Raw genomic sequence first — 27468 nt, 5'->3', positions numbered from 1 at the left:
CCTTCAAGCAAAATGATAATTACTCATAAATAAAGAAATATTTATTTACTAGGACTTGTATATCAAGCTTTAAAAATATTATCTTATTATCTTACGAAAAGAAAAAGCTGTGTGCTTAATCTTTAACATAGCGCTGGACACTCTTATTCTTATCTTCATTGGGTAAGTTTAACCGTGTACATGACCGTGAGACAGTCAAAGTAACACTGAGCCAAAATTTAGTATTACCTAATTGGTTTACTTACTGCAGTATCCCTCCCACTCTATCACCAATTTCACAAACATTCATCGATTGGAAATAATTTTTAGTTAAATATTCGTTTTATTTGAATACAAAAAACATTATAACGCTTTCTTAAGATGATTTTAATTTTTAAAATTTGTTTTTGTCCATTACTCTTATATAATACGAAGAATTTCAAATAAAATATAATATACAAACACAATGATCTAGTATGCAGGTGGAGTCAGTCCTCGTTACCATAGCAATGGAACCGTTAAACAACTCCGGTTCCAGCTCCAGCAATTTCTATTGGCTAGATTCAGTGAACGAAAAAATGGAACGAGTCCGGTTTCAAAAGGATTTAAATCACTCCGGATTCGACTCCACCAACTCCAGTGGATTTAACCAATGAAAATGCTAGAGCTGGGCCGGAGTCGTTTAACGGTTCCGTTGTCATGGAAACTACGACTGACTCCACCTGCACACTAGATCATTCTGTGTTTGTATATTATATTTTATTTGAAATTCTTCGTATTTTATAAGAGTAACGGACAAAAACAAATTTTAAAAATTCAAATCATCTTAAGAAAGCGTTATAATGTTTTTTGTATTCCAATGAAACGAATATTTAACTAAAAAATATTTTCAATCGATGAATGTTTGTGAAATAGGTGATAGAGTGGGAGGGATACTACACTAAGTAAACCAGTTAGGTAATACTAAATTTTGGCCCAGTTTTACTTTGACCGTCTAGCTGACATGTACACGTTCAAGCTTACGCCAATGAAGATGAGAGTAAGAGTGTCCAGCGCTAAGTTTAAGATTAAGCACACAGCTTTTTCTTTTTGTAAAACAATAAGATAATATTTTAAAAGCTTGATATTCAATTCTTAGTTAATAAATATTATGAGTAATTATAATTTTGAAGGGTTAGAATTTTTATGGAATAATTTCCTACCCATTTCCGTTTCTCTACCTTGAATACTCTTGAAGTAAGTTAACTCCAGTCTTCTAGTGGTCAAGCTAGATAATGACAAAACTGCATTGCTTTAATTTATATTTGACTAGCCTATTTTTGTGTTAATATTTGTATTACGTTGTTAATTTTATATTTATCAGAGCAATTGGAAATTAGGGATAGTACTCAATGTGTGTTAAAGAAATATAGTTTTGTTATTAACTGGGAAAGCTAACATTTAATGATATAATAATATAATAAATTGCGTGACATTTGTTCTTATGTTTAATCGTTCCAAACCTTCTGCTGCCTCATTTTCATTTTTATTTGCCTAAATTTTTTGGGGCGGGGCGGAATCACTTTTTTTAAAAATAGGGATTTGAATCAACTCGTTCCACCATCGGACTCGTTCCAATGGAACGAGTCCGCTCAAATAGCCCATCACTAGTATACAACACTGCTCCTGTGACTAAAAGCCTCGATTCTGTAGCACGCTCATATCTGAATCTAAAATAATTTAAGAGTTACACATCACAAACTTTCTCAGATGTCATTTTATCGGAAGGAGCAATATTTAAGCATTTTATTTTAAATTTTCTGTATTTTTTTTTAAAAAAAGAAGACTTTTTTATCATCTTAGTGAAGCGAAAGTCTCAAGACGCATTATAAGCAGATAAGTTTGTCTAAAATGTCCAGAGAATAGAGACTTAAAAGACTTAACGGTGAGACTTAAGATAATGAACCATTCAACTAGACAGTGTACCGCTAGAAATCGTGCGATCTGTCTGGCCAACAGATATATGAATCTAAACTTAGGATTAACAAGGAAAATTCTTACCTCGTGTCACACTTAAATGGGGATGAAGGACAAAATTTTATATCATCCCACTTAGAAAACATTTTCACTCTCCGAAAACAAAAAGGACTAAAAAACTACAGAGTAAAAAATCCATAATTTGTCTTATCAGGAATAATCATGGCCATATGGCAACTAATCAGTAGTTGCTAAGTAATTTCTATAAGATTATTTAATTGTACAACAAATAATATTTCCACAACTTTAATGAATTTAGCATTATTCAGTACAATGGGATTTGTTTGTCCATTACCTGATTAAAGTCAGGTAATTACAAGTAGTCGCTGACACCATTCATTCTTATTGTTAAGTTCGTTGCTTGGTGAATGCATTTATAGTAAAGAAGTTGCCGTATCTTTTGCGGTCTTCTTCCAGATTTCAAGTTCCATCCCTTGTTAGGCATTATGGTTTTTATTAAACATCTCTACACATAATCCTGGACTCGTTACAGACTTTTCTTAAAAACTTTGTGACGAGTAAAAGGCTACTTCCATAGATATCTGACCGCTTAGAAAGTGAAATGAGATTCGAGGATAGGTGTGTCTTAGAGTGTAGGGAGTTTTCCCCTGAAGGTTTACCATCCAAATCGTTCTTAGGATTTTATTCAGCATTGAACTACCACTCACCTCTACAGCAGTGAAGGGAGAAAGACCGTAAGGGTTGCTTCATGTCAAAGATCCACTCATAAATCTAAGTCAGAAACTTCCAACAAATACATAGGTCGGCTAGTTTTGGAAGGTAAAGTTCAGAAAAAAGGGAAAGAATTGAAATTAATTGCTAGTTTTACTAGATATTCTTTATTTTCTATTTCTAACATGATTTTTCAGTACCTAGGTTGTAAAATACACATTACGTTGGCTAGTTTTGGCTGTAGAATTTCAGGAAGAAACCATTTTAGTCGAAACAAAATTCTTAAATTAGAATTGCTGTAAAAGAAAGTTGACTTATCGATATACTCTTCATAAGTTGGTTTATCGATATACTCTTCATAAGTGGTTTATCGATATACTCTTCATAAGTGGTTTATCGATATACTCTTCATAAGTGGTTTATCGATATACTCTTCATAAGATGTACGTATATTTTATACACATATACTTGGCATGCTATTATTGGTTATATTGTTGGGATGGCGTCTCTCAATCAAAGAGTCATGTCTGCCTACTCTTTTCCAGTGGCTCTGCATGTTAGCTAAATTCCTTGTTAACTTGAAAGACTTATTAGTACAAAGAAATTAGGACTTCCCTTGATTTTTCGACTAATCCTTTGTGTACTTGCTTACTATCCTGGGAAGATCTGTTGTACTTCTTTAGAATCGCCGGTTTTCCCTTAAATCTGCATCTACGAGTATGTATAAGGCTACGAGTATATATAAAGCTAGAGTCCGACATAAAATATTTAAGTCAAATAAGTTGATAATAAAATATTAAAATAATACTTTATAATAAATTTAATGGAAGGCTTTGTAAATAAGGTATAAATAGGAACTAGTTACATACCCAGCTATTTCTCTTGAATGTGTAATATAACAAGTTACTCCTGATATGTTATCATTAAATTTATACGAACATAATAAAAAATGTAAAGAAAAAGAAGATAAAGACTATAATTTCTGATGGCATTCAATTAAAAAAAAGTAGGCAGGTAAGTCAGACCACAGGTATGTTTAGAAGGAGGAGGAGTTACTGAAGTGACACGCCCACTAGTTTACACCAGTTAATTAAGTGGGGATAATTCAATTCTCTGGCACTCTTTTTTGTAACAAATAACATTTGAGAGTCCTCTTTGCGCATGCTTGGGTCCGCCCACTGATTAAAACTTGTTTCATAGTTAATGGTGGAGAATGATGTAAACTACCAATAAATTTACTCACCAGGATTTGGGTCGGTATAAAAAGTTTGGCCATGAAAGTTTTCACACTTATTTTAAAGCTTCTTCAGGTTATTCTTTAACTTTTGAAGGTATAAAGATTGTGCTAATTTCGGCAAGTCTTTTTTTTTTTAAGTCCTTTACCTTTACTGCAAACTTTACAAACTTTTTCTCTAGCCAGAAAAGTGTTACAAGGCGGGAGGGAATCCAACTTAGTCATAATCTTATTAAGTTACAACCTACTTCTTTCTCTAAACAGTTTAATCATTAATCAAGCCACTCCGGCAATAATTGTCTTTCCTTTTTCCGTGGTGAATTTGATTTCAAATCTTTGTTTGGCAATGGTCTTAAAATGGGAAGATTTGCAGCAGGAAGGCAAGTGCTTTCTCTTCATTAGATTTGGCCCTCTAATGCTAGACTTTGCCTAATGACGATTTGCGTCATTTTTGGCCCGTATAGTCTCTTTCCGGACATGCAATCTCATACAAAGCGCTTTTGTCCTACTTTTTTTTGTCTTGCCTTTTCTTTCAGATGATTAGCAGGTTCTGCTCAATTTTCTTTATAATTTTCCATTTTCTAAATCCAGGAGATCGATATAATGTGATTCAGAATCCATTTAAGGATTAAAATACACCCTTTAATTAAAAGGATTTTTTTTTGTCTCACACATATTTCTGTGTGGATCAAAAGTGAGAAACAGCTTTCCAGTAATTAAGGAACAAGAGTGGGTTGATTATTTCTCAGATTTGTTTAGTGAGGACAGACCAGATTTTATTACGAACTCCGACTATTTTACAGAACTGGACGGTGAGGAAATCCCTACGGTTTCTATTGAAGAAGTAGACTCAGCACTTAAGGGAATGAAGAATGGAAAGTCTCCTGGCCCCGGATCTATCTACATAGAACTGATTAAGGCAGGACCAATTAGCTTAAAAACTAAGCTTGCAGAATACATGTCCAAACTCTTGAAAGGAAAAGAAGTTCCAATAGAGTGGAGGATGGGACTTATAACCCCAGTGTTCAAGAAGGGGCAAAGGAAAGACTGCTCCAACTACAGGGGAATCACAGTAACAAGCTCTCTTAGCATGGTATACGGGCGCATCCTTAACAGCAGACTTGAGGAAGAAGTTAAGGATGTTATTAGCGAAGAGCAGGCAGGTTTTCGAGCTGGTAGATCATGTATCGATCATATCTTCAGCCTCAAAATGCTCATCGAAAAAAGATTAGCCTGTGATCGGGAACTCCACATGATCTTCGTGGATTTGCAGAAGGCCTATGATACTGTGCCACTAGCCAAATTGTGGGAAGCTCTTCATAATGTAGGAGTCAAAAGTTACCTCATTAGAGCAATTCAAGGGCTATATAAGAATGCAAGTGGAGCAGTAAAAGTAGGTGGGCGGATCTCAGCAAGTTTCCCGGTAAATAAGGGACTGAAGCAGGGTTGCTGTTTATCCCCTCTTCTTTTCAACATATATGTAGAACAAACGCTCAAACACTGGAAAAGATCCTGCTGCAAAATGGGTGTACCTGTTCGTGATAAGTTTATCCACTCCCTCCAATACGCCGATGACCAGGTAATAATAGCGTCAGAGGCAGAGGATGTGAGCTACATGTTTAGGAAGTTAATAGCCGAGCGTTAGCAAAAAAAAAACTGAATACATGGTGTTCAATGCTCCTCCCGTTCCGGTAGAAATAGACGGCTGGATGCTATATCCAAGTAAGGAATTTAAATATCTTGGGTACTGGCTGTCATCTACAGGAACAAGTGAGACAGACATTGAACACAAAGTAAATAATGGCAAGAAAATTATGAATGCATTAAACGCGACCCTCTGGAGCAAGGAAATAGGAATAAAAACAAAAAGGAAAATTTACCACTCATTTGTGGAAAGTGTAGCCACATACGCAGCAGAAAACTGGACGTTGTCCAGAAGAGCTGAAGGTAGCCTGTTAGCCCTGGAAATGGACTTTTGGAGGAGGAGTTGTGGTGTATCCAGGCTCCAGCGAGTTCCCAACTCCGAAATTAGGGAGAAAGCCAAAGTCGAAAAGACCATTCTCTATACAATAGAGACCAAAAGACTGAAATGGTATGGCCACCTAATGCGGATGGATGAAGATCGCTGGCCCAGGAGAATCCACAGCTTCACTCCACAGGAAAGGAGGAAACGGGGCCGACCTAGGAGGCGGTGGATGGAGGGTGTGGAACAGGCGATGGCAGCGAGGGGATTGAGAGAGGGAGACTGGGAAGATAGAGAGCGCTGGCTATTGGGTATCGGGGATATTAGGTTGTAAACTACCCGGAATAAAAAAAAACAACATATTTCTGTGTTTCATATATCTGTATTAAAGCATTTGCTCGAAGTCTATTTTGCAATTCCAAATCAATTCTTGTCATGAAGTATGGCATGACCGTTGAATTTGAAGAAAATCTTTAATCTGAATGTTAATTCAGAGCCAGGAAATCATTCGTTAAATAAATATTAAAACAGCTCGATAAATAGTTTCTATTTTCTTACACCCAAAGCTATAAGAGTAAAGATCTTATTGTGGCATGTTCACTCTCGGAAAGAAGAAGACAAAGAACTAGATTCTAGGTTAAAAGTTAAGATATATAATCTGAGATAAGAGGCAGAAATTATCCAGTTTTTGGAGCATTGAAGATCTGTCTCTACAGAAAGCTGAAGCTTAATCTCTTCAACTTGACGCAAAGGTGAAAAAGAAGAGTTTCGTCAGTATGACTCGAGAAAGCACTGGTGGGAAGAGGATACTTGACTGCAGGAAGTGATGGTTGCACTTTCTGGAAATTTATTGGAGATGCAATAAATGAGCAACAAGAAAAAAATGGAGCAGCGAATCTACTCCTGGACTGGGGTGGAATAATTGGGCTAAGAACCATATACTCGGAAACCCAGGGTCTTCCAAGAAGGAAATTAAAACAAGAAGAAGAAGAAACGATTAGTTTAACTCCTTATTCAAAAGTTTTAACACTTAGTATAACTTTGTACACACTACAGTTCAAAGATGATCCAGTGATCATTGATTCAGACTCCGATGAAGTGGATTGAACGTTAAGAAAACGTTTGGACAAATACAGGTTTAGACATGAATAAAAAGGAAGTAAATGTAAAAAAATTACCTTAGCTTAGCTTTAGAAATGGAAATGTAAAAAATCATGGAATAAACCGCCCAATATTGTATGGAAAAGTGGGGCCCGCAGTAATGAATTAAAGAACTTAGCCATATGATTTAGCGAAGCTGATATTGGAAAACTAGACTGTCTCAGGGCAGGAAGAATTATAAGTATCCTAAACTTGGTTCAGTCTGCCTTCAAACCAAGAAAAGAATGTTTCCATTCCTTCTGGAAGTTAGTCTTTAAGTACTGGATCATTAAGAAGAGATACGCCAGTAAATTGTTAGCATTAGAAGCAAGGCATTTGGTAGCTTTCAAGTAGCCGATAATAACTAGGGCAGATCCCTAGATAGTGAAATAAGGCAGTTTATGTAAATAAGATAGAAACAGGCATTTGGAAGCTTTCAAGTAGCCGATAAAGACTGAGGCAGATTCCTAGATAGTGAAATAAGGCAGTTTATGTAAATAAGATGGAAACAAGCATTTGGAAGCTTTCAATTAGCCGATAAAGACTGGGGCAGATTCCTAGATAGTGAAATAAGGCAGTTAATGTAAATAAGATACAAACAGGCATTTGGAAGCTTTCAAGTAGCCGATAAAGACTGGGGCAGATCCCCAGATAGTGAAATAAGGAAGATAAGGTAAATAAGATACAAACAGGCATTTGGAAGCTTTCAAGTAGCCGATAAAGACTGGGGCAGATCCCCAGATAGTGAAATAAGGAAGATAAGGTAATTAAGATACAAACAGGCATTTGGTAGCTTTCAAGTAGCCGATAAAGACTGGGGCAGATCCCCAGATAGTGATAAAAGACTGTAATACAACTAGCACCAGGAACAGTGGCGTAGCTACAGGGAAGCATCTGGAAGCAACGCTTTCGGGCCCCCGGCTGTAGAGGGCTCCTTTAAAAATTTATTTATTTACAATTTATATTATAAAAAAATCATATATCTAATTACTTTATTTTTCTGTTTATAAATATAGTTTAGAAGTATTGAAATATCAAATACATTCATTTATTTAAAATTAAATTATAACTACAAAACAACATTATTAAATAATCAACCACGTAACGTTAGTAGGGTAGGTGCCCCATAGTTAGAATTTGCTTATGGGCCTAAAAAATCTAGTTACGCCACTGATCAGGAAGCCGTTGTGTTACGGCCATATAAAGCGTATGGGACAATAAAAAGGGGGGTTTTTCTAAAGCGGAAGTGGGTCCTCTTCTCTTGAGTTATAGTGGATACATTCACCTAGAAACGACAGATAGATACACCAATTCGTTCAAACCACTTTTTTACGTCCTCAACCCGGATACTACACAATTGCAGCACTTCCTCTTCCTTGGGCGTGGCTATCTGCTAGTAAAAATAAATCTATTGAAGTAGGTAATGAAGGCAATAATCACGAGAGGTCGACACACTGCCTTAAACAGAAAAATCAATGAAACAATTAAGGTAAACAAGTGGTTGCGGTCGGCTGTGAATTACCGGCTATTGATCTAACTAATTCTACGTCGTTCAATATTGTACTTGATAAGGCCTCTACTAAACATATTCTTCAAATTAATGTTGTCTGTCATTTCATGATTATTTATTCTGCTTTCGTGTGTATTTGCGTTTTTGTGTCTATTTGTCTATTTCGTAACAAATCTAATACGATCTTTCGTACAGACGATGCATAGGCAGGCTACTACAAGGTAATTGTCACAATAGGTCAACCGGATGTATCATTGCACAGAACAATAAGGGATGGCACAAATACACATGCACGCGTAAATATATCCATACATATATGCGCATATGCATGTGCGCTAAGATGCGTGAGTGGAGTGAACGACGACCATCCAGTGATAGAAGATAGGATTGTTCTAATTACCTTCCGTTTTGTTCAGTGTTCTTGGAGAGGGTGTTGAGACTGGTCTTATTTTTTTAAATTTCAAATAAAAGGGGTTTTTAGCTGTGTTAAAAATTGATCCAAGTTTAAAGAAACTCCAAGAAAATATATATATAAAAAAAAAAGCTGCCATTGCGTCAATAAATTTGTATTTCCGGTGGATTGATTTTCGTAAAAAAAAGTAACCTTAGCATCTGGAACTGCATTTACTCTTAAAACCATTTTTCTGTAACCTAAATATACTGCCAACACAGGGCATCTTCTAAAAATATTTCTTTCGCTTTCAGGATTCCTTAATGCGGATATTTCCGGTGTAAACTTGTTTTTGACAATTAGATTGCTTTGTCAGGTGTTAGAGGAAGTAAATGATTAAGTTTGTATCAAAAGCAGTAAATGTTTCGTATTAATTGGAAAATTGATTCAGCTTTTAATAAAATAAATTTAGAAAAAAAAACTATGACGTAAATTCCGACTTCCGGTAAGCATACTTTCTCAAATTTGGCTCTTCGAGCAATAATTTTACCGCCTTTTAAAACTGTAATGTTATGAAACTATGCATTTAACAAGAGAAGGCATTACAGTGGGCTGCTTAGTTCTTTGTGAAATCGCTCTTACAAAAAGCAGATTTCTCATAAAATTGGGTTTAGGTTCTAGGAGGACAAACGACTAACATGGAACCCCCACACGAGACTCAAACGAACTGACCTCTTTCTGAGGTATAAAATGTTGAAAAGACTACTCAACAAACGTTCAAAACTGACACTGACGAACAAACGAACACTATATACCGCCCCTACTTGCTCCAATACGGACGTACGGAATACAACTCTACGGAAGCGCTAAAAAATCGAACATCAACCGACTTCAGACCTTACAATCAAAAATTCTAAGAACAATAGTTAACGCTCCCTTCTACGTCTCCAATCAAACAATACACTCTGATCTAAATATTCCTCTCGAATCTGAAATAGCCCCAATCTCTTTATACAAAACTCCACTCAAATCTACACAGACACTACAAAACCTCTGATCCACAACATGTCTACCACAACACTTCCTTAAAATCCACTTCGCAGACTAAAGCGGCGGTGGCCACGCGATCATCTCAACATATAACGCCGACCTCCTAGGATGGTTGCTGTGTAAGCTTTCCGACGTGGCGAACTAACGGCTTCCATCACTGGATGGTCGTCGTTCACTCCACTCACGCATCTTAGCGCACATGCATATGCGCGTATATGTATGGATATATTTACGCGTGCATGTGTATTTGTGCCATCCCTTATCATTCATCTCTTTTACTTATACAAATGCAAAATAAGTAAACAAATAAAAAAAAAAATGGTTCTAGGATGTGATCAAATCGCTTAAGCAAGACCCAACTGCGCAGGCAACATTAGGGTCCTCGGCAAGGGTTTATCTTAAACTCGCTGGAGGTTGGGTTTCCAGGCTAGATGGAACTTTATTCAGTAACCCCCCCCCCCCCACCAAGAAGAATCTTTTCTGTTTTAATAATTAACCCAGGTATCCGAGCTCTTTCGTACATCCGAACAAAATCGGTCCAACTCTTGGAATCAATAACCAAATTCTATCGATATGCTAGGTCTAAAACCTTCTCGCTCTTATCTTAAAGATCTTAAAAAAATCTTCTTTAAATGTTACTAAGATTGTAGAGTGAGTTAAAGTTGTTGGCATTTCTAGAGTTGAATGCACTTGTTAAAGAATTTCGGCTAGTTCACAAACAGGTAGAAGAGTATTCTTTGATGGTGTTTACAGTTTTTTTTTAAAAAAAACTAGGGAACAGTTTTTAACCTCTAAAATCAACGAGTGAAAGGATAAAGCAATAATGGTCTCTGGGCGAGTCAAGCGAATCTTAAATGTAAGTGTTGTATACCGGGCTGTAAGGAAAGAATCTACGAAAGCACATTGCCGCCAATGATTTGAAATGAATCAACATAGATGGTCTTAGAAACAAGGACGAACCGAGAAATTATGGAATGTACGATTTGCTGCTTTCAAGTCGATTAGCTATGTTATAAGTCAAGTTGGATTGCGATAACTGGAAAGCTTGCTCCAGATGGAGGAGATTAGAGGTCTTAAAAGAGCCTTGACTAGTAGGTTGGATAAAATTGGGTAGGGCCTAGGATGGAGGGCTCAGCCTCAGGTCCTTCAGGACCTTTACAGCCAACTGGTAAGTAAATAATTGTGTGGAATACAATATTATCATTCATTATAATAAGTCCATTAGGCGCTACGGTAACCAAAGCTAAGATGTATTGTTGATTTATTAATTAATTCTAATCATTAATTTGAATCTGTTTCTTCTTGTGCACTTTTTTAACGTGACTTTATCATCCGAACTCGGATGCCCGCAGAGATGCGAACTTCCCGAAGAAGTGGGTAGTCCACTTCCCTCTACTGGCTTTAACTACTCTAGAGAGTAAACTTTCCGCTCTTTTGACGCGATACCAATTAGACAGGATGTTTTGAATATGGTAAACACTATAGTAATAAATAACAACTAAGTAGAGAATTTAATAAGAGAAAACAAATAACCAAGGCTAGAAATAAAGTAAATTGGGACAAACTGAGATAAAGCAATCTGACTTTAATAGAGGGAAAATCGAATTTAGTGAACGAGCTTGTCTGTTGCATGACTCCGCCCAGTATTTTACCATTTGTAAATTATATACTATCATGTACGCAAAAAAACATAGCGATTAACAGAAAATTACTATAATTATCATGTTACTGATTAATCAATACGATTAGAAAACTGATCATTAACAAACATTTACCCATTTATATTCTCCTGGTATGATTGTAACTGTAATGTAGGGTATAAGTAATTATGAAGAGAAAAGTAATTAAAAATGTAGTTTACGATCAATATATAATTAATAGTTGGTTAAACACTAGAATTATCTAGACTGATCAATTATTAAATAGAAAATGCTAGGGTTATAATAGTCGATGATTGAACATTCGGCGATTATAAAGAGCTAATCTTTCAGTAGCTGAGGAAGTCTCTATTGGTTCATTTTAGTATTTAAACGAGTGGCTATGGTCAATTTGGTAAATACTGCTTTCTATTAAATTTTTAAGATTAAATAAAATTGAGTGGTCATTTGAGGTTATTGCTTAATCCTTGACTGGTATGGTTAATGTTCTTTTTTATTTAACATATGGTTCTGATTATGGCGTTTTCTGCGCGGAAGTGTTCACAAAACACCAGTAATAACTTCAAATCTTTTTTTTTTTACATTTAATTTAATATCTATTGCAGGTACCGAAGAATATTTCACCAACAACTCTGTCATATAAGTCTTTAAGATTTGTTGGCCTACTGAACCAAGAAGGAAGACCATGGTCTTATCTGATCACTGCGTATCACTTTATTATCATGAAACTTCTAGTCGTCACTATCGGTAAGTGATGGAATTTATTCATTCAAAATGCTTAATTACAAGGTTTAAAAGCATACCTTAGGTGTCCTATAGGACTAGACACTGCACAGCAAAGAGCCAGTCCCTTGTTAGTGGAAATATCTTTATACTGTTGCGTTCGGCCTCTTTGCTTCCTCTTAGTCTACAATGGTTAGAGAAAGTGCTATATTCGTGCGGATTTTCTTTTTGAATTTTCACTGGGAAAGTCCATTTTGAGATTGCTGGAATAAAAAAAAAGGTGGTCTTTACCGATTATTTTCTGTGTCGGACTATATGCACTTAGGGTAACTCAATAACAGATATTCGTGAAATTAGTGATTTCGTTGAAAAATCGATGTCACAAGAAGGTTTCGATACAAATCGGTCAACCCAAAGCACCACTTAACTGAATCAATTTTCCGTCTTTTAAGCATATTTTCGAAAAAAAGTTCCTATAGTTTTCTTTAAAACTCAAAGTACTAACTGTATTGGATCTGTGTAGATCTATAAATCTTATTTGAAACATATTTCCCGGGAGAAGCAATTATGCGTACTTCTATGAAAAGGGGTAGGTTACATTCCCTGTAGACTCTACGAGTACTATTTGGTATTTGTCATCACTTGTGTACTGTTTTTGTGGGTTAAGTGTTGCTAAAATCACTTCATAGGCTCACACATTTCAGTGTGCTGAACGTTTCTAAAAAAAAACTGTTTTAATGTTAGGGAGAATTAAATTTCGCTCAGATTATAGAATATTTATGTGTTAGAACCTTGAGAGCAGTAGTTTCAAGCAAATGGTGTGCGTGATCTAACCAGAGTTTTTGCTTTGTTTTGATAGTTTTACAACTATTTTGGACCACTCCTGATTTACCAGACTTTATCCAAGCTTTGTCATGGATAACTATATGCAGCCATGTTTATTCCAAATTAGTGAACATGTTTTGCCATCAGACGGAAGTCCGACAAATGTTAGACAGGTATTTTTTGAATTTTGATAAGTTTAACTAATTGTTTTTTAAAGTAATTATTTTTGGATATTTTGAATTATTTCAGTGGTTATGTAAATCTAAAAGCAGATTTGTTTAGTGACTGGGTGCACGTTGTGCTTTGAGTGCCATAATATGCTAATTTGGCACTTTCGTTATCTATTAAGCCTCTGGTATCTTTCCGGCAGAGATCCCAGTTTGCAACTAACTCTCCTCTTCGACTAACTGCTCGTTACTAAGTCTTCTGCGATTTCGAAAGCGAATCTGAGGGAGATTTCTCTTCTGCTGAAAACTTTAAAAGTTTTTCCCAGTTTTTCCTTTAGAGTTTGACAAGCTAAATTCCACCAACTTCCACTGATGTTGTGGGTGCGCCTATACTTCACCATTTCTTTGGGCCTAATACATATTTTGCACTTGACTATCTTAGCTTTAGATTACAGCTTCTCTTGATAAAACTTCTTCTTTAACGCCTATCTTTCTGATCATTGCTTACCCTTTATTTGTCTTCTTATTGTTTGATACTCGGCATTTCATATCTACAGCTATCCCATTGGTGCTAGATGAGATCATCACCTTATAGCCCACCCCAATGATGTTAAACGTACCCACGTTCTCTAAAAATAATGCGGCAGAAGCCAGTAGATAGGGATAACCAATCTCTGGTGCCAACAGATCCCCTCCCTTCAGGGTCTTCTTCCGAAGACAATTTCCACTATACTCCCCTTTTGCGTATCTTCCAACGCCTTCTCCGGAAAATAAAGATCAGTATCGGTCCCCTTCTTTCGTGCATCAGCCCAGGTACCTTCTTGGCCACTTATTCTTCTAATTTCCTTTCTTCTTCCTTCTCTGATTTTTCCTTACTTACCAAAACAAACCTCAGAAACATAAAGTAATCTACTCTTTTTTCGATTCAGAAGTTATACTAGTTATTTTTTAAATTATTTTATTTTTATTAATCGTTAAATGTAATTTTTTTTATAGTACACAAACTGCACAGAAATACTAATATAATAAATCTTGTAATTTTTTTTTTTTTTTTTTTACAGAATTGAAGAAATTCGCAACGAGATCTATCAAGACTATAAATATCAGCACATTCTCATAGATTCGGACGGTTTACTGATTAAATTAATTGAATATTATTGTACATTTTTTGTAAGCTATCCGGTCATTTCATTGGCTATGAATTTAGTTGTGGATTATGTTACTGGTTCGGAGGAACCACATTTAATACTTCCAGTAAGTAAAGATGTTTGTTTCAATAGCTTAGTAATTTTCTGGCTTACTATTGTTTGACAACGTACCCAAGCATTACGAGCATTCAGTGCGCTCAATTCGTTCAGATGTTCTTGTCCAGCAAGCGTTAGCTTCCAAACGAACACATTTTAAACTGTCCAGTAGGACAGTTGTATAAGGGTTTATATAAGCTCTAACAGATTAGAGCTTGAGTCACTCTGAAATCAAGTCTAGTGTGGGTCTAGTAGTTACGAACATGACTTTGTAAGTGGGAGATCCCCAGTTCGAATCCCGCGAAGGGCTAGTTTTTATTTGATAGAAAAAATTATACTCGTATACAATAAAGTATACAAGCTTCCACCCTGTCCCCGACAACATACCCAAGCTTTATGCTGCAATCTGCGTTCACCTAATTGGTAGTTAGGCGTTAAGCCATGCCTGAAAAAATAGACCATTACTTATACTACATACCAGCTTGGAGAATTATTTACAAAAATCTTGAGATAATCAACCGTAATATTAATAATGCTGATGATTTTTCTGGCAATTCTGAGTTAAATAGAAACAAGAGTAGAAAATCCTTCTAATGATAGAATATTGAATATGTTATGTTAGCTGTGATACGCAACTAATTGGTTGAAATAAATGAAACAATGGTGTTAATTTTAATTTATTTATTACCTTGGTTTTGCTTTATTCCAAAAGGTATGGATGCCGTGGAATATGAAAGAATTTTGGCCATATCTAGGAGGGATGTTGTACGTAACAATCTTTCCAATCACAACTACTTTCATTTACGCAGCGATCTGCATTTTCCAGTTTACTTTCACATTTCAAATATCTGCTTTTGTGAAAGTTCTGCAAGCCAAACTGGAAGGCGATAGACCAAATAATCAAGTGTACAGACAGCACGCGGAAATAATACGGTAAGTGATCTTGAATATATTAAATTTCGTATAAATGATGAAGGGAAATATTGAAGAGCATATAATTTCTGCTATACCAAACCCTTTTTTTATAGGTTACTTCAACAATACAATGACCTATTTTCTGGACAGCTGTATTTTGAAATATTAGCATCATCCGTACAACCTTGCGGTTTTGGCTATACTTTGATTAAGGTAAATTAGTAATTTATTGACTTTGATATTAAATTAGGCCATTCCAACAAGTAAGGCCTGTACAGAGCTTATTCCAGTCTCCAGGTTGAAGACAGCTCCTTTTTATTCTCCACCTTAAGACTATTCTGGGACGATGCCGTTTCTCTGTTTTGCAGACCCACCGTCCAAACATCCATGGGCGCAGATACCCATATCACCTTAACTTTTTCTACTTATTGTCTTTACCCTACAGCACCCTCTCCAATTTTCCAGGGAGGTACATTCTTCCCAAACCCCTAGTAATTTCGTAGGTTCCTGAAGAATCTTCCTTGCTTGGCAGTCAGTAAGCGTTAGTCTTCAGGTTGAGCCGACTACACCTCTTAAGGGATCTCTATCAGTTGCGGAATTCATCTTTACTCAAGAGAGTGCTCTTATCGGGTGGTTTCTCTCCGGTACTCACCTTACTTCTACTTAAACCACTTCAGATTTACGTATTGTATGTAGAATATACTGATTGTAACGCCTACATAAATAAATAACATCTTTACTCAATCTGAGGCACGTTTTGTGTTGTTATAATTGTCTAATCAGATCTTCGCGAGCTTCAGACCAGTCTCTCTTCTTGACCACTCATGATATTTCTTGTTGTTAAGATTCTAGAATAAAATTGTGAAGATATCTTTTGTAAATGCGAAACGTTACATAATTATCTAAACATTATTATTCATTCAGATAATAAAAAGAAATGATCCAGGTGCGTTTGATTTGATTTACAAGATTCTTCTGGCACTTTCAGCACCGCTAACGGTCTGCGCCTGTGGACAAGTTATTCGGACTCAGGTATCTTCTGCCCTATATTTCTGTTGATTTAAATTTCTGATATTGTTATTTATTCTTTTGAAATTGTTTTTAGTTTGAAAAACTACATACCAGCACTTACATGGGAAAATGGTACGAAGAAAAACCATCCATTAGGATGGATCTAGTGATGATGATGAAAATCACTGCAATACCAAAATCATTATCGTTTAGAAGATATGTGATATTTGATTTCGTCTGTTATGCTTCGGTAAAGAATAGTTCTATTGTTTGTTTTATGGAGCATCATTTGTAGCTTATCGCAGAAGTTCCCATTTCATCACTTAGAACCAAATTATCTCTAAAGTTTAAACAAATTTATTTTTTGTTACAGGTTTTACAAGGAGTTTATTCATATTTAATGATGATCAGTCAATTTGATTTATAATATCCCTCTCCCCTTAAATGAAAGAGAAATTTGGCTATTACTTGCTTTTCAATCGTTATACCTACGAGTTATAGTTTGTTATATTTAAATGTTAACTTTTATTTCACTGATTAAGCAGCTGCCCGGAATTCTTGCTTTGTTAACATTTTGTGCACACGTGCGCATTCCTGAGAAACTCCCTCCTTGTCCTGATTGTATGTACCACATGTATTATCTAAAGATTATAAGTTAAGTGAATATTAAAAGTATCAATTTTGTATTTCTCTATTAAATCATAATAGCTGCCAAAGATAAATAAAGTATTCTTAAAAACACAGCTGTTTAATTAAAAAATATAACTTACGTATGTTTGAATTTACTTTCGTATGTCTGGATGATTAGCCTGAAGTGGAAATGAGATATCACCATGATATACGAAGTTACACCTAAAGTTTAATCCAGTTCTTAAGCTTACAATTCTATTCCTTTTCTGATGCTAGATCACTTGAAATCGCAGGATATTTTATTACTGACATGACTAAAGATTATCCTAAAGTAGCTTCAATAAACTGAAACTACAAATTACAAATTTTTTTTTAAAACCTACAAACAGCAAAATACAATTTAGAGCAATTCTTTCATATCAAAAATGAAAATTGAGAAGTTTATTTAAATTTGTTTGGATCATTCGGTATTTCTTTGGGAACGTGAAACTATGTGCTGACTATGACAGATAACCGTCATTCTATTCCAAATGGTAGACTATTCCCAATTAGGCCAGTCAATCTGTTATTCTCAGTCACAGACAACTCTAATCAAGATCAACTCTTTGAGATGAATCTACACTGTACAAGAACTTTCTAATCGAGTGTCATCATATTTTTAGTTTGATAATGCTGACTTAAAACTGTAAACTTCAATGGTTAGGTTTTTCAAAATAGTTTAATTAGTAAAATATTAGTTTGATTTTCTTTAAAACTACATTAAATTGTTATTTTTATTAAAAGAGGATAAATCATTGTTAAATAAAGTTTAATTAAGCTTATTTATATTTATCCTAAAAATCTCAGGTCGTTGCAAAAAAGAAAAAATGGATTTGATTTTTTTGTTTCTTGTGGCTCTGCAATATAAACTGGATCATATTGATAAATTGAAATGGGTGCATTTAGCAGAGCAAAAATTTAATCAATTAAAATCCAATTGAATTAAACCGAAATTTAATTTTAATCATGATTAAAATTAAAAAATTTAATCGCCCTAAATTAGTTGATTAAAATTAAATCCACTTTTAATTTAATCAATTAAAATTTTTAATCATAACTAAAAATTACGATTAAAATTAAATAATCAGAATTTAATTGATTGAATTAAATTCCAAATTTAGTTTTAATCACTTTTGACGATTAAATTTTTTAATTTGATCAAAATTTGAGAGATTAAATTTTTAAAATCAAACATTGCCAATGGTTAAACCAGAATCAGACCAATGCATCTTTATTCCGCCTAGCTGGTGCCTCTTCTCTATCAATAGTATCACCTTTCCCAAACTTGGCACCTTCATTCTACCAGTCTGGTGTCTCATCTATACCATGTTGGTGACTCTCAAGACTTAGATAGTACCACCTTACACTCACATTTAACTATGTTTACCACTCACTAAACTTATAAACAGGGTGACCAGTTATATGCTCCACCCACTTTTTTTTCAAACTGCTGGAAATTTCAAAAAAATTGAAAACACGTATTTAATCAAATCTAGTTTTTTTCAGTAATTGACCCATTTTTTAAACCCCAATATCCCCAGATACAGCATCTAAGTTTTCTTTCAAATGGAACAAACAAGATCTAGGCATGCTAGAGTTATTCGATGTTCCAGACCTTCGACTGAAGCCAAGGGATTAAGGTTACTGTACACTTTATTTTTTAGATATCCCCTCTGAAAATAGTCCATTGGGGTTAAGTCCGTAGTTCGAGGTCAGAATCGAGCTCTTCTTGAACCAGATGACTGGGGACGAAAAGTGGATTATCTACGAAAACATCATAAGGAAAAGGGATTATTGTGAACCCGGAAAACCTAGCCCTTCCACCTCCACCTCTAAACCTAATTTAACTCTGAATAACAGAATGTTGTGTATATGGTGGGACATTCGAGGACCCAATACGTTATGAACTTTTAAAACCGAACGAAAAGCTCAATTCGGAGAAGTATTGTCAGCAAATGGATAATTTAAAGACAGCAGTCCAAGAAAAGAGGCCAGCGATGTTCAATAAGACCATCATACTGCATCATGATAATGCCAGGCCAAATGCTGCTTTTGGGACTCGTTTAAAAATTGCAGAACAAGGCTGGAAAATTCTGTTGCATCCACCATATTCCACGCACTTAGCACCCTCCGACTATCATTTGTTTTTATCCTTACAAAATTTGTTGAAGGGCGAAACATTTAAAAGTGAAGAAGATATCAAACAAGCGCTCGTTTCAGCCTCGCCAAAACGTGGTTCGAACCATTGGTTGAAAAGCCATAAAAGTGGATGATTAAATTAGTTTGATTAATGATTGAAATTGAAGTAATTCGGTGATTAAAATTAAAGTTCAATTAAATCCTCAGATTTAATCATAATGTTTTTAGTTTGATTAACGATTAAATTTGAAATTAATTGATTAAATAATTGTCATATGATTAAAATTATGATTAAAGAACTGCGAAGCTAATATGTATTGTGGTACTGGTTTCGATTCCCGGTCTTTAGGCCTTGGATTTTATTTAATGGTTAATATGAGAAATTTACAGTAAAGTATGTTTGCTAGTCGCCTCCGTGCACGACACCTAATTGGTAGTTGGACGTTAAGCCCCGCCTGAAAAAATAGGCGATTACTTTACTTTACTTACTGATTAAATTCGCCGATTAAATTCTGATTAAAATTAAAAATAAATTTAATCAATTAAATTTAGAATTAATTTTTTTTTAATCAGTGCCCAACTCTGGCATGTAGCATGTGCGTGAACCCTCACATGAAGCAACTAGCCCTGAAAATGGATGGCGCTGTAGCGTCGTGCCTATACTCTGCCGTCAATGACAAAGATGATTAATAAGCTGTGTGTTAATTAATGTTGTAGTCTTGACTGCAGTATTGTTAATTACAAAGTTTATTACTATATCATCATTATGTCTTGATGAGTAAGAGGGCCGCGGCGATGAGCGCAGAAGGGTCTGGGCGAGAGCCCGCCTGGAGCCGTCGCTGGTGCAGATCTTGGTGGTAGTAGCAAAAATTCTCCTAGGGCTTAGGATCGACTGACTCTTGTGCAACAGCTGTTCACAAGAAACCCTTCTCCACCCGTACCAGAGAGATGATGATGATGAGGAGCTAGATGAGAGTTTGAATATCAGTAAATCCAAAATTGTTCTGTCTTTATACCATCACTGCATCTTCATTCATCACTACAGTCTCCCTAGTTAAACTGCGTGAGTATTAGGGGTGATAGTGTGAATGTTGTTCGAGTGGTTGGATTGAGATACCCGCAGAAGGAATGCCAAACTCCCAGAAGAATTGGCCTAGCCCAACAAAGGGATGTTTTGAGATAAGTTAAAACTAAAACGATTTTACAGACTGATCCTGTATATTTCTAACAGGTTAATAAAGCCTCACTTTCAGTTTCAAATCCTTTTTATTATTTTTAATCCAGACGTTTCGGAACCTATTCAATGCTGGAGCCGGAACATCACAAAGCGGCATCTTACCTTTCAGTTGCCTTTATTGTAAAAATTTGTATGGACAGTGTAAATTTTAGTTTCTAATTTCAAATCGGAACGACTCAAAACGGAACCATTTTATCCTTCTATGTAATTTGCTATTGGTGTGATTAGTATTATAATATTTATTGAGATTATATATTTATTATGCATGCGGTGCACGGGGCTGACCACCTCTACGATGTACCTATTTATTACGCTAAAACGGCACATCTGTTGCGGAACACTTCTCAATAGTTTTAAACTGAAAAGACATTTTCTAGGTATAGAGGAAAAACCAATAATCGACAGTTGGAAAACGAAACATCTCGACAACGAAAGAATCCGATTCAGAGTAATCACCATGATTTTCCTATACTTATAATAAAAGAAAGCATTGCAATTGCAACACTTAGTAGAAATTGAGTTCTCAGCTCAAATACTTGTATCTTTGAGAATTGAAAAAAGATAGTGAAAGGTACACCTCAGAAAACGTATATTCTGAGAAATAGCTTTTATCAACCTACGGTCTAAAAGCAAATGTCAAGGGATTGACATCAACATTTTTTAAGACACTCTCAAAATGATCAAATTCATTCTAGAGGAAAAAAGGATTCACAGATACTAGAGTGGTTTAATGCTCTGGAATTAAACTTGAACTATGGCTCTTTGAAAGGAGTTCCAGTTGGCAGAGGCCGAGTTACTATTTGCAAACTCTAGACCATCACATGAGCTCGGAAATTGCACCCATAATTCTCTATTGATAAAGCTTGGATCCAATGATCTTGGACGCTCTCGAAATTTTGCAGCATCACCAGTATACTTAAGATTGTGGATAGTTATTACTTCATGTTGCAGAGGTCTGCAGCACATTATATAGTTGCTTTTTATTATTTTTTGAAGTTATTTGTCTATTGTTCTTCCATACTTCAATGTCAACTGAGACTGTTTTAAATGATTTGCTTTCTTAGCGATATTTCGATCTACGTACTTGCTGTATTGGTGAAGTCACAATTCAAGTGGGCTGTTCAGTCGTACTCGAACTTCACGTGGCGGTTCCTTTTCTCTTCTCCCTCTCTTTCTCATTTTTCCCGCTCTCGTATTACGCGTTTTCTCGCGCTATAACCTTTTCATATCGCCGCCAACTATTTTATTTTCTTAACTTTTGTTGTGTTTATTTCTTTTAGTTCCCAATCAAACCTGCTACTCCTCCTCTACTCTTTCTTTGACCATATCGTCATATTTTTGTGGAGTCAGTCGAATCTTGGCTCTGCTAATTATATAGTGCGCTTCTGCCGCTCTGCATATTTAACCGCTACGCTTTCCCTGTACTTTTCCGCAGCTCTGCCCGTACGCTTTCTCACTGTACGCTTCAAGTACCTTTAGTGCACTTACGCTTCACGCAGCACTAATTGTTGTGGACTCTGAACTTTATTATTATAATTTATAGTAGACTAGTAAGTTCAGTTATAATAAAGAGCTCACTCGTCCTGGTGCTTTTAATTTAAGTTAACTTACCTCTCAACACTAATATTGGTTGTTTATTGAATTTTTAAATGCCCAGAAACCAAAAAATTGTCGAAAAAATAATATTTGTACGGTTCATGTAACAATGAAAAATTCGCTGAATTTTTGTTGTTTTTTTGCCGATTACAATAATTTGGACATCTTGGCAGAATGCTCCCTTAAAGATCCATTACGTCATATATCAGGATCGCATAAAATCAAATAAGGCAATTCTAAAAAAAAAAAAAATTGTGAAAAATTGTAAATATAAAATCAAATAAAGTAATGAAAGTAATCTAAAACGAAACCCATAAATCAATAAATAGTATGGTGGTTGATCAAAAAAATCACGAAACGTCCGGAAAAAGTAATGAAATAAAAAATAAAAACTGACTGGCGAAAAAAAGTTCGTATTCCACAACCGTTACAGAAAATAGCAGATAAATAATATATAAAAAGACAATAAAAGTTGAAGAATTACCTAAGGGAAGATTTAAAAAAAGAAAAGAGAGACGCTTAGGATGGAGAAGATAAATATTCTAAAGAAATTGTGTACAATTTCATAGCAATTACATGTAATCAACATAATAATCAAGTACGTACCCAGATATTTCTCCAGTCAACAAGACTGTAATTGTGGGTTTTTAGCGGCCGACCAAACACAGAATTATTGACAACTTAATTAACAGTTTCTTAAAGAAGACAAACTCTGATATTATTCAGCTTGTCATCAAATATTCAATGAAAGACCTTGTTGGCAAGGTAATCATTAATGAACGATTGATGAGTCTTACTTGGTTTTTATTGGTTATTTAACGGGTGTCCAGTGCTGGCCCAACTCCAGTAGCTACTGACCAACTTCAGAACTAGCGAACTAATCGTCTGTAAAACTATACTTTCTCACTAGTACTTTTTATTAAAATTCTTGCATATTAAATAGTTAACATTAATTTTAATTCATGATTGTTAATTTATGTTAGAATGCAAATCTGATCAGGATACATAATTACAGCAAGATCAGTTTTTGTGGTTGACAGTCATAAAGTCGCTCATTTAACAAGCGAAGTGTTTGATCTGTTGTCATAGATTCCCCAGATTTCTCAAAACAGTAGCAATTTCTCAAATTGCTTATTAGATTTCTCAAAACGGAGTAGCAAAAACTATGCCTTCATATTCATTCCATGAGCTCTTCACTGTCTATAAAGTAAATTCTGGAAGAAGTTCTACTACACCTAGTGGATGCCTCATAGGAATTTGAAATAAAAGAACAAGCTTATAACATACGTTTTTAATAAATGAAAAATAATAATAATAACACACTGATTTTTGTTACAACGCAGACAATTAGAGTTAAATATCTATTTTTATCTTTTTTATACCAAACTAAAATTAAATTTTGACTTCTGTCTTGTTCTCACAGATCTCTAAGGATACTACTCCGGTAAAATTCTGCTACAACTACCTTAAATACGCTGGCTTACTCAACAAAGAAGGAAGACCCTGGTCCATTCTACTCACAGCGTACAATCTGATCATGTTGAACGCATTAGGACTGGGAGCAAGTAATTAGAATAATAATATTGCTAATAATAATAGGTGGATTAGTTCGGTGGTTAGCATATTTGATTCCCACACGGAGATCTTGGGTTGGAATTTTGATTCCCTAAAATTTTGCTTCCTTCAAGCCTCCAATAGAGGAAAATAGGGCGTTCAAATGATAGTTTCGTTCCAAAAAAATCCATTTAGATCTTTTCCTAGGTCTGGAACAGAGAATTAGTCAATATCTTAGAAGATCTCGAATACCATTTAAATAATAGATCACTGTATGCAAAACAATAAGTGAGCTGATCCATATTTAATTGTTAAATTATAATTAAGAATCACCTTAAGACCACAAAACTCCAACTAGCCTATTTATGTTCTAGTTAAGATAATTCTCTGGGGGGACGGCAATCTGCAAGAACTAATCCAGGCCATGTCAGCTACCATCATTTACGTACATATAAATGCAAAAGCTATAAAAATACTGTACTGTGAAACAGAGATTCGCAAGCTTTTTGAAAGGTAAGCTACAATTTTTTATTCTTATAATTTTGGGAAACAAAATGAAGCCCTTATAAAAATGAATCAAGGATTGTATTCTGTTCTTAGGTTTAGAACATCAGAGCGTTCTTTAAATATGATTTGATTCCAAACAATTTAAATAATTTAAGTCCTTTAAGGTTCTTGGGGCGTTTATCTCACAGATATTTTTTATATTTGTGGAATTCAATTCAATAAACAAACCAAATTGTACATTCTTTTATTTTGCAGTTTAGAACAATTACGCCAAGAACTGCTGGAAGATATTGATAATCAACATCATATAATTGACGCAGAATCATTTCTATTCAAGTTGAACACCGGATACGTCCTGTTGATGATGAGTTTCCCAGCTGTGTCCTTCGGCATCAACACATTCACTGATTATATCACACAGTCTGAACGACCGCATTTAATCTTCCAAGTAGGGATTAGTGTGGTTTTATTCCAATAGTTTTGAATTACGTTTTTCTGAACCTTTTATAGTTTCTTTATTTACCTTAAATTCCCAGGTGTGGATACCTTGGAGTACGAAAGAATTCTGGCCATATCTAGGAGCCATGTTCTACACTACTGTGCTGTCTATTTCAAGTGGCATCTTATACACTTCCTATACGATATTTCTATTCACTATAACCTTTGAATTGTCCGGATTTATCAAAGTTCTACAGGTGAAATTGGAAACCAATGGAATCATCGATAGAAACACATATCGACATCACCTTGCAATAATGCAGTAAGTGCAACTTCCAGTCAGATAGTAATCTTCCATACAATTAATTAAAAACAGAATGGACTTCTTTAAAAACTGTATTCAATTCGTTTATCTAATTTACCTACAAATAATTCTAACATAATTTCTTATATTTGAGGTTTGAATAAAATCGATAAAAATCACTTGATTGGTAATTTATATAGTAGGTAACTAGAAAGGTGACATTGAAGTTAATCCCTGCAACTTCACAACACCTCCACAATCCCGGAGGTGAAGGGAAAACTAGGAGAAAAGAACTGTTTTCCGACTAGGCTCACGTTACAGTGTATCATACGTACATTTAGTGCAACATTGCGAAGGGTACTTTCAGGGTAATCAATTTACTGTAACTGATTTGTTTTGCAAATTTCAGATTGATACAAACCTGTAATGAAATCTATTCTGGACAATTGTATTTTGAGACTTTAGTATCATCTTTACAGCCGTGCGGATTTGGGTATACATTAATTAAGGTAAATAGATGTTTTGCGAGTTTTTTTTTATATGCTGTACCTTTTCTTCATTATAACCAGAAGTTGAAATAGAGTTTTGAGGTTATCTAAGGACGAAAAAATAGTTTTTACAAATTAGTGTGTGCGTGTGTATATCTTAAACCCAAAACTTTGTGGAAACTTAAACACAATTATGGATCCATTTTTCTGAAATTTCCCAAAAATCGCTGCGGCTATTTATTTCTAAACACCTATAACTTTTTTTTCAATAACTTATCGACTTTATAACTTTTGCTAATTCCGCTAGTTATAGTTATAGTGTGTCTCTCGTTATAGTTTTGGTAATGCTGGCCATTGAACCCTTGATATCGTTATTTCATTTATCCCTTTCTATCATACATCTTATTAATACAAAATATCCGCTCGTTACTTAAGTAATAGCAACTTTACTGCCAGCAACACAGCTTCCCCTTAACAATCCCAATAGAGGAGAATTTGTTTTGAAACTCACGGGTTTGTAATGTATGACTCAGATCCTCTAGAATAAAAGAAGGTCGTGCGAGTGTTCATTCCAGATTTGTTTTCCAGGCGGCTCGACGACAAGACCCAGGGGTATTTGATTTACTTTACAAATTCTTTCTGGCAGTCTCAGCTCCGTTCATAATTTGCTCTTGTGGACAGGAAATTAGTAACCAGGTTATTAGATCAAGTTGAAGTTTTCAGTAGAAGCGCAATGAACTTACTTCCTATTATTTTCCGATTTTATACAAAATTTAAATTTTACTTATTTTTTGCAGATGGAAATGCTACACAATAGTTCATACATGGGACCATGGTATCAGATATCGCCGAAGTTAAGAAAGGAACTACTAATCATGAAGATATTGAACACTAAACCAATCACTTTAAGTTATAGGCGATTTGTTACATTCAATAATGCGTGTTTTGCAACGGTAATCATTCATTTCTAACTCTAAACAAAATAGATTATTGTGGACTAGAATGTTTACGAAGTTAGTTTAGTCCTTGCACATGGAGGAATTAAGAGTCTGATAGAATGCGATTAGTTCAGTGATTAGTGCTCTAGAATCCCACTCTCGAAGTTTTTGTCGGTCTGCTCTTAAATTTCTTCTTTCTAGGAGCTGTCCTGTGTTGTCTATAACTTTGGGAACACCGAGGTCCGCCCTGCACTGAAAATGACCAGCTGACCTCAGAGATCGGAAAAAACACGTTAATCACAGAGATTATTTAGTGTGAAACTAATTAGGTTTAACCCTTGGACCAACCAGACGTAGTTCTGAATTTCCCAAATTTGGCAAATATTACCTGCTTCCATGTTGTGATTTATTTCATGACCTTCCAGCTATTTGATCCCAAACACATAATATTTGCAACATTGAAAAGTACCAAAATCTTTTGTGGGATTGAGCTAATAATCTTTGGTTAAAAAAAAAGCCTTTTCTAAGTGTAAACTGGTTGAAACGTTTTCACAGTTATTAGAGTTTCACAGTTAGTTAGTTCTATCAATCTTCATTTAGGACAAACGTGAAAACTAATGAAATGGTTTGCAAGCTTGCTGGCCATAAAATTCTTCATTATTATGGAATAAAATAATCAACTTATCAACTTTTTTCTCATAATATAATTTTAAATTTCAGGTAGCTCAAGGAATATACAGCTATTTGGCCATGATCAATAATTTGGAAGATTCAGAATAATATTGTACTGTCGAGCTAACAATGTAGATTAATGAAATAAAGTTATTCTATTCTGCAATCTAATTTAAATCAAAATAAGATTAAAAAATCATAACCTTCTGAACCCTAGATTTTAGAACGTAGTGCGCCTAACTCAAAGGAATTCCCTTTCTGAATGTCTCTTCAGTGTTAGGGTGGAAACGTATAAAAGGACATGAACACCATTTTGGCAGAGTAGTTTGTTCAGGTAGGTGCATCATCACCTTAAGATGTGTAATAAAGGAATAGATTTATGGTGACTTACTCTGCGTTTTGACTAGTTATCTTATCATATACTGTAG

The 27468-nt window shown here is 35.0% G+C and overlaps 3 protein-coding genes across 4 annotated transcripts in view; 2 read left to right on the top strand and 1 right to left on the bottom strand.

The window, feature by feature from the left end:
• Nucleotides 1-12519, bottom strand: part of LOC141457663 (uncharacterized) — a 40592-nt gene extending 28073 nt beyond the window's left edge. The window contains exon 1 of the mRNA XM_074134870.1: nt 12417-12519. The gene's annotated coding sequence lies outside the window, so the exon portion shown is untranslated. The remainder of the gene's footprint in view (nt 1-12416) is intronic.
• LOC141457664 (putative odorant receptor 19b) lies at nt 11839-17239 on the top strand. Its single transcript, XM_074134871.1, has 9 exons — nt 11839-12007; nt 12219-12360; nt 13196-13334; nt 14390-14582; nt 15285-15505; nt 15601-15700; nt 16412-16519; nt 16593-16748; nt 16872-17239. Exons 1-9 carry the CDS (start codon nt 11996-11998, stop codon nt 16923-16925), a joined length of 1125 nt encoding a protein of 374 aa, XP_073990972.1. The 5' UTR covers nt 11839-11995; the 3' UTR covers nt 16926-17239.
• Nucleotides 17240-22891: 5652 nt separating this feature from the next.
• LOC141457741 (putative odorant receptor 19b) lies at nt 22892-27207 on the top strand. Of its 2 annotated transcripts, XM_074134974.1 has the most exons (9): nt 22892-23022; nt 23563-23704; nt 24068-24206; nt 24456-24648; nt 24737-24960; nt 25352-25451; nt 26019-26126; nt 26228-26383; nt 27089-27207. In XM_074134974.1, the coding sequence occupies exons 2-9, from the start codon at nt 23677-23679 to the stop codon at nt 27146-27148; spliced, it is 1008 nt and encodes a 335-aa protein (XP_073991075.1). In that variant the 5' UTR covers nt 22892-23022; nt 23563-23676; the 3' UTR covers nt 27149-27207. The 2 variants fall into 2 exon arrangements, with proteins under 2 accessions (XP_073991075.1, XP_073991076.1); XM_074134975.1 differs by lacking the exons at nt 22892-23022; nt 26019-26126 and having other exon boundaries at nt 23087-23704.
• Nucleotides 27208-27468: the final 261 nt, after the last annotated feature.

The sequence above is a fragment of the Rhodnius prolixus genome, unplaced genomic scaffold (genome assembly GCF_049639745.1).
Source record: "Rhodnius prolixus isolate KJV_2025 unplaced genomic scaffold, Rpr scaffold_5, whole genome shotgun sequence".
In the NCBI taxonomy this organism is placed as follows: domain Eukaryota; kingdom Metazoa; phylum Arthropoda; class Insecta; order Hemiptera; family Reduviidae; genus Rhodnius; species Rhodnius prolixus.
The sequence above is the reverse complement of the archived record's forward strand: the minus strand, read 5'-3'. Positions and strand labels throughout refer to the sequence as shown.

Excerpts from the sequence above, each read along its gene's own strand:
- LOC141457664 (XM_074134871.1), top strand. Across the intron at positions 15,701-16,411 it reads TTGGCTATACTTTGATTAAG|ATAATAAAAAGAAATGATCC; the intron begins GTAAATTAGTAA and ends TTATTCATTCAG. Across the intron at positions 16,520-16,592 it reads GACAAGTTATTCGGACTCAG|TTTGAAAAACTACATACCAG; the intron begins GTATCTTCTGCC and ends AATTGTTTTTAG.
- LOC141457741 (XM_074134974.1), top strand. The coding sequence starts at position 23,677 with ATGTTGAACGCATTAGGACTGGGAGCAA. Across the intron at positions 24,207-24,455 it reads ATTCGCAAGCTTTTTGAAAG|TTTAGAACAATTACGCCAAG; the intron begins GTAAGCTACAAT and ends TTTATTTTGCAG. Across the intron at positions 26,127-26,227 it reads GACAGGAAATTAGTAACCAG|ATGGAAATGCTACACAATAG; the intron begins GTTATTAGATCA and ends TATTTTTTGCAG.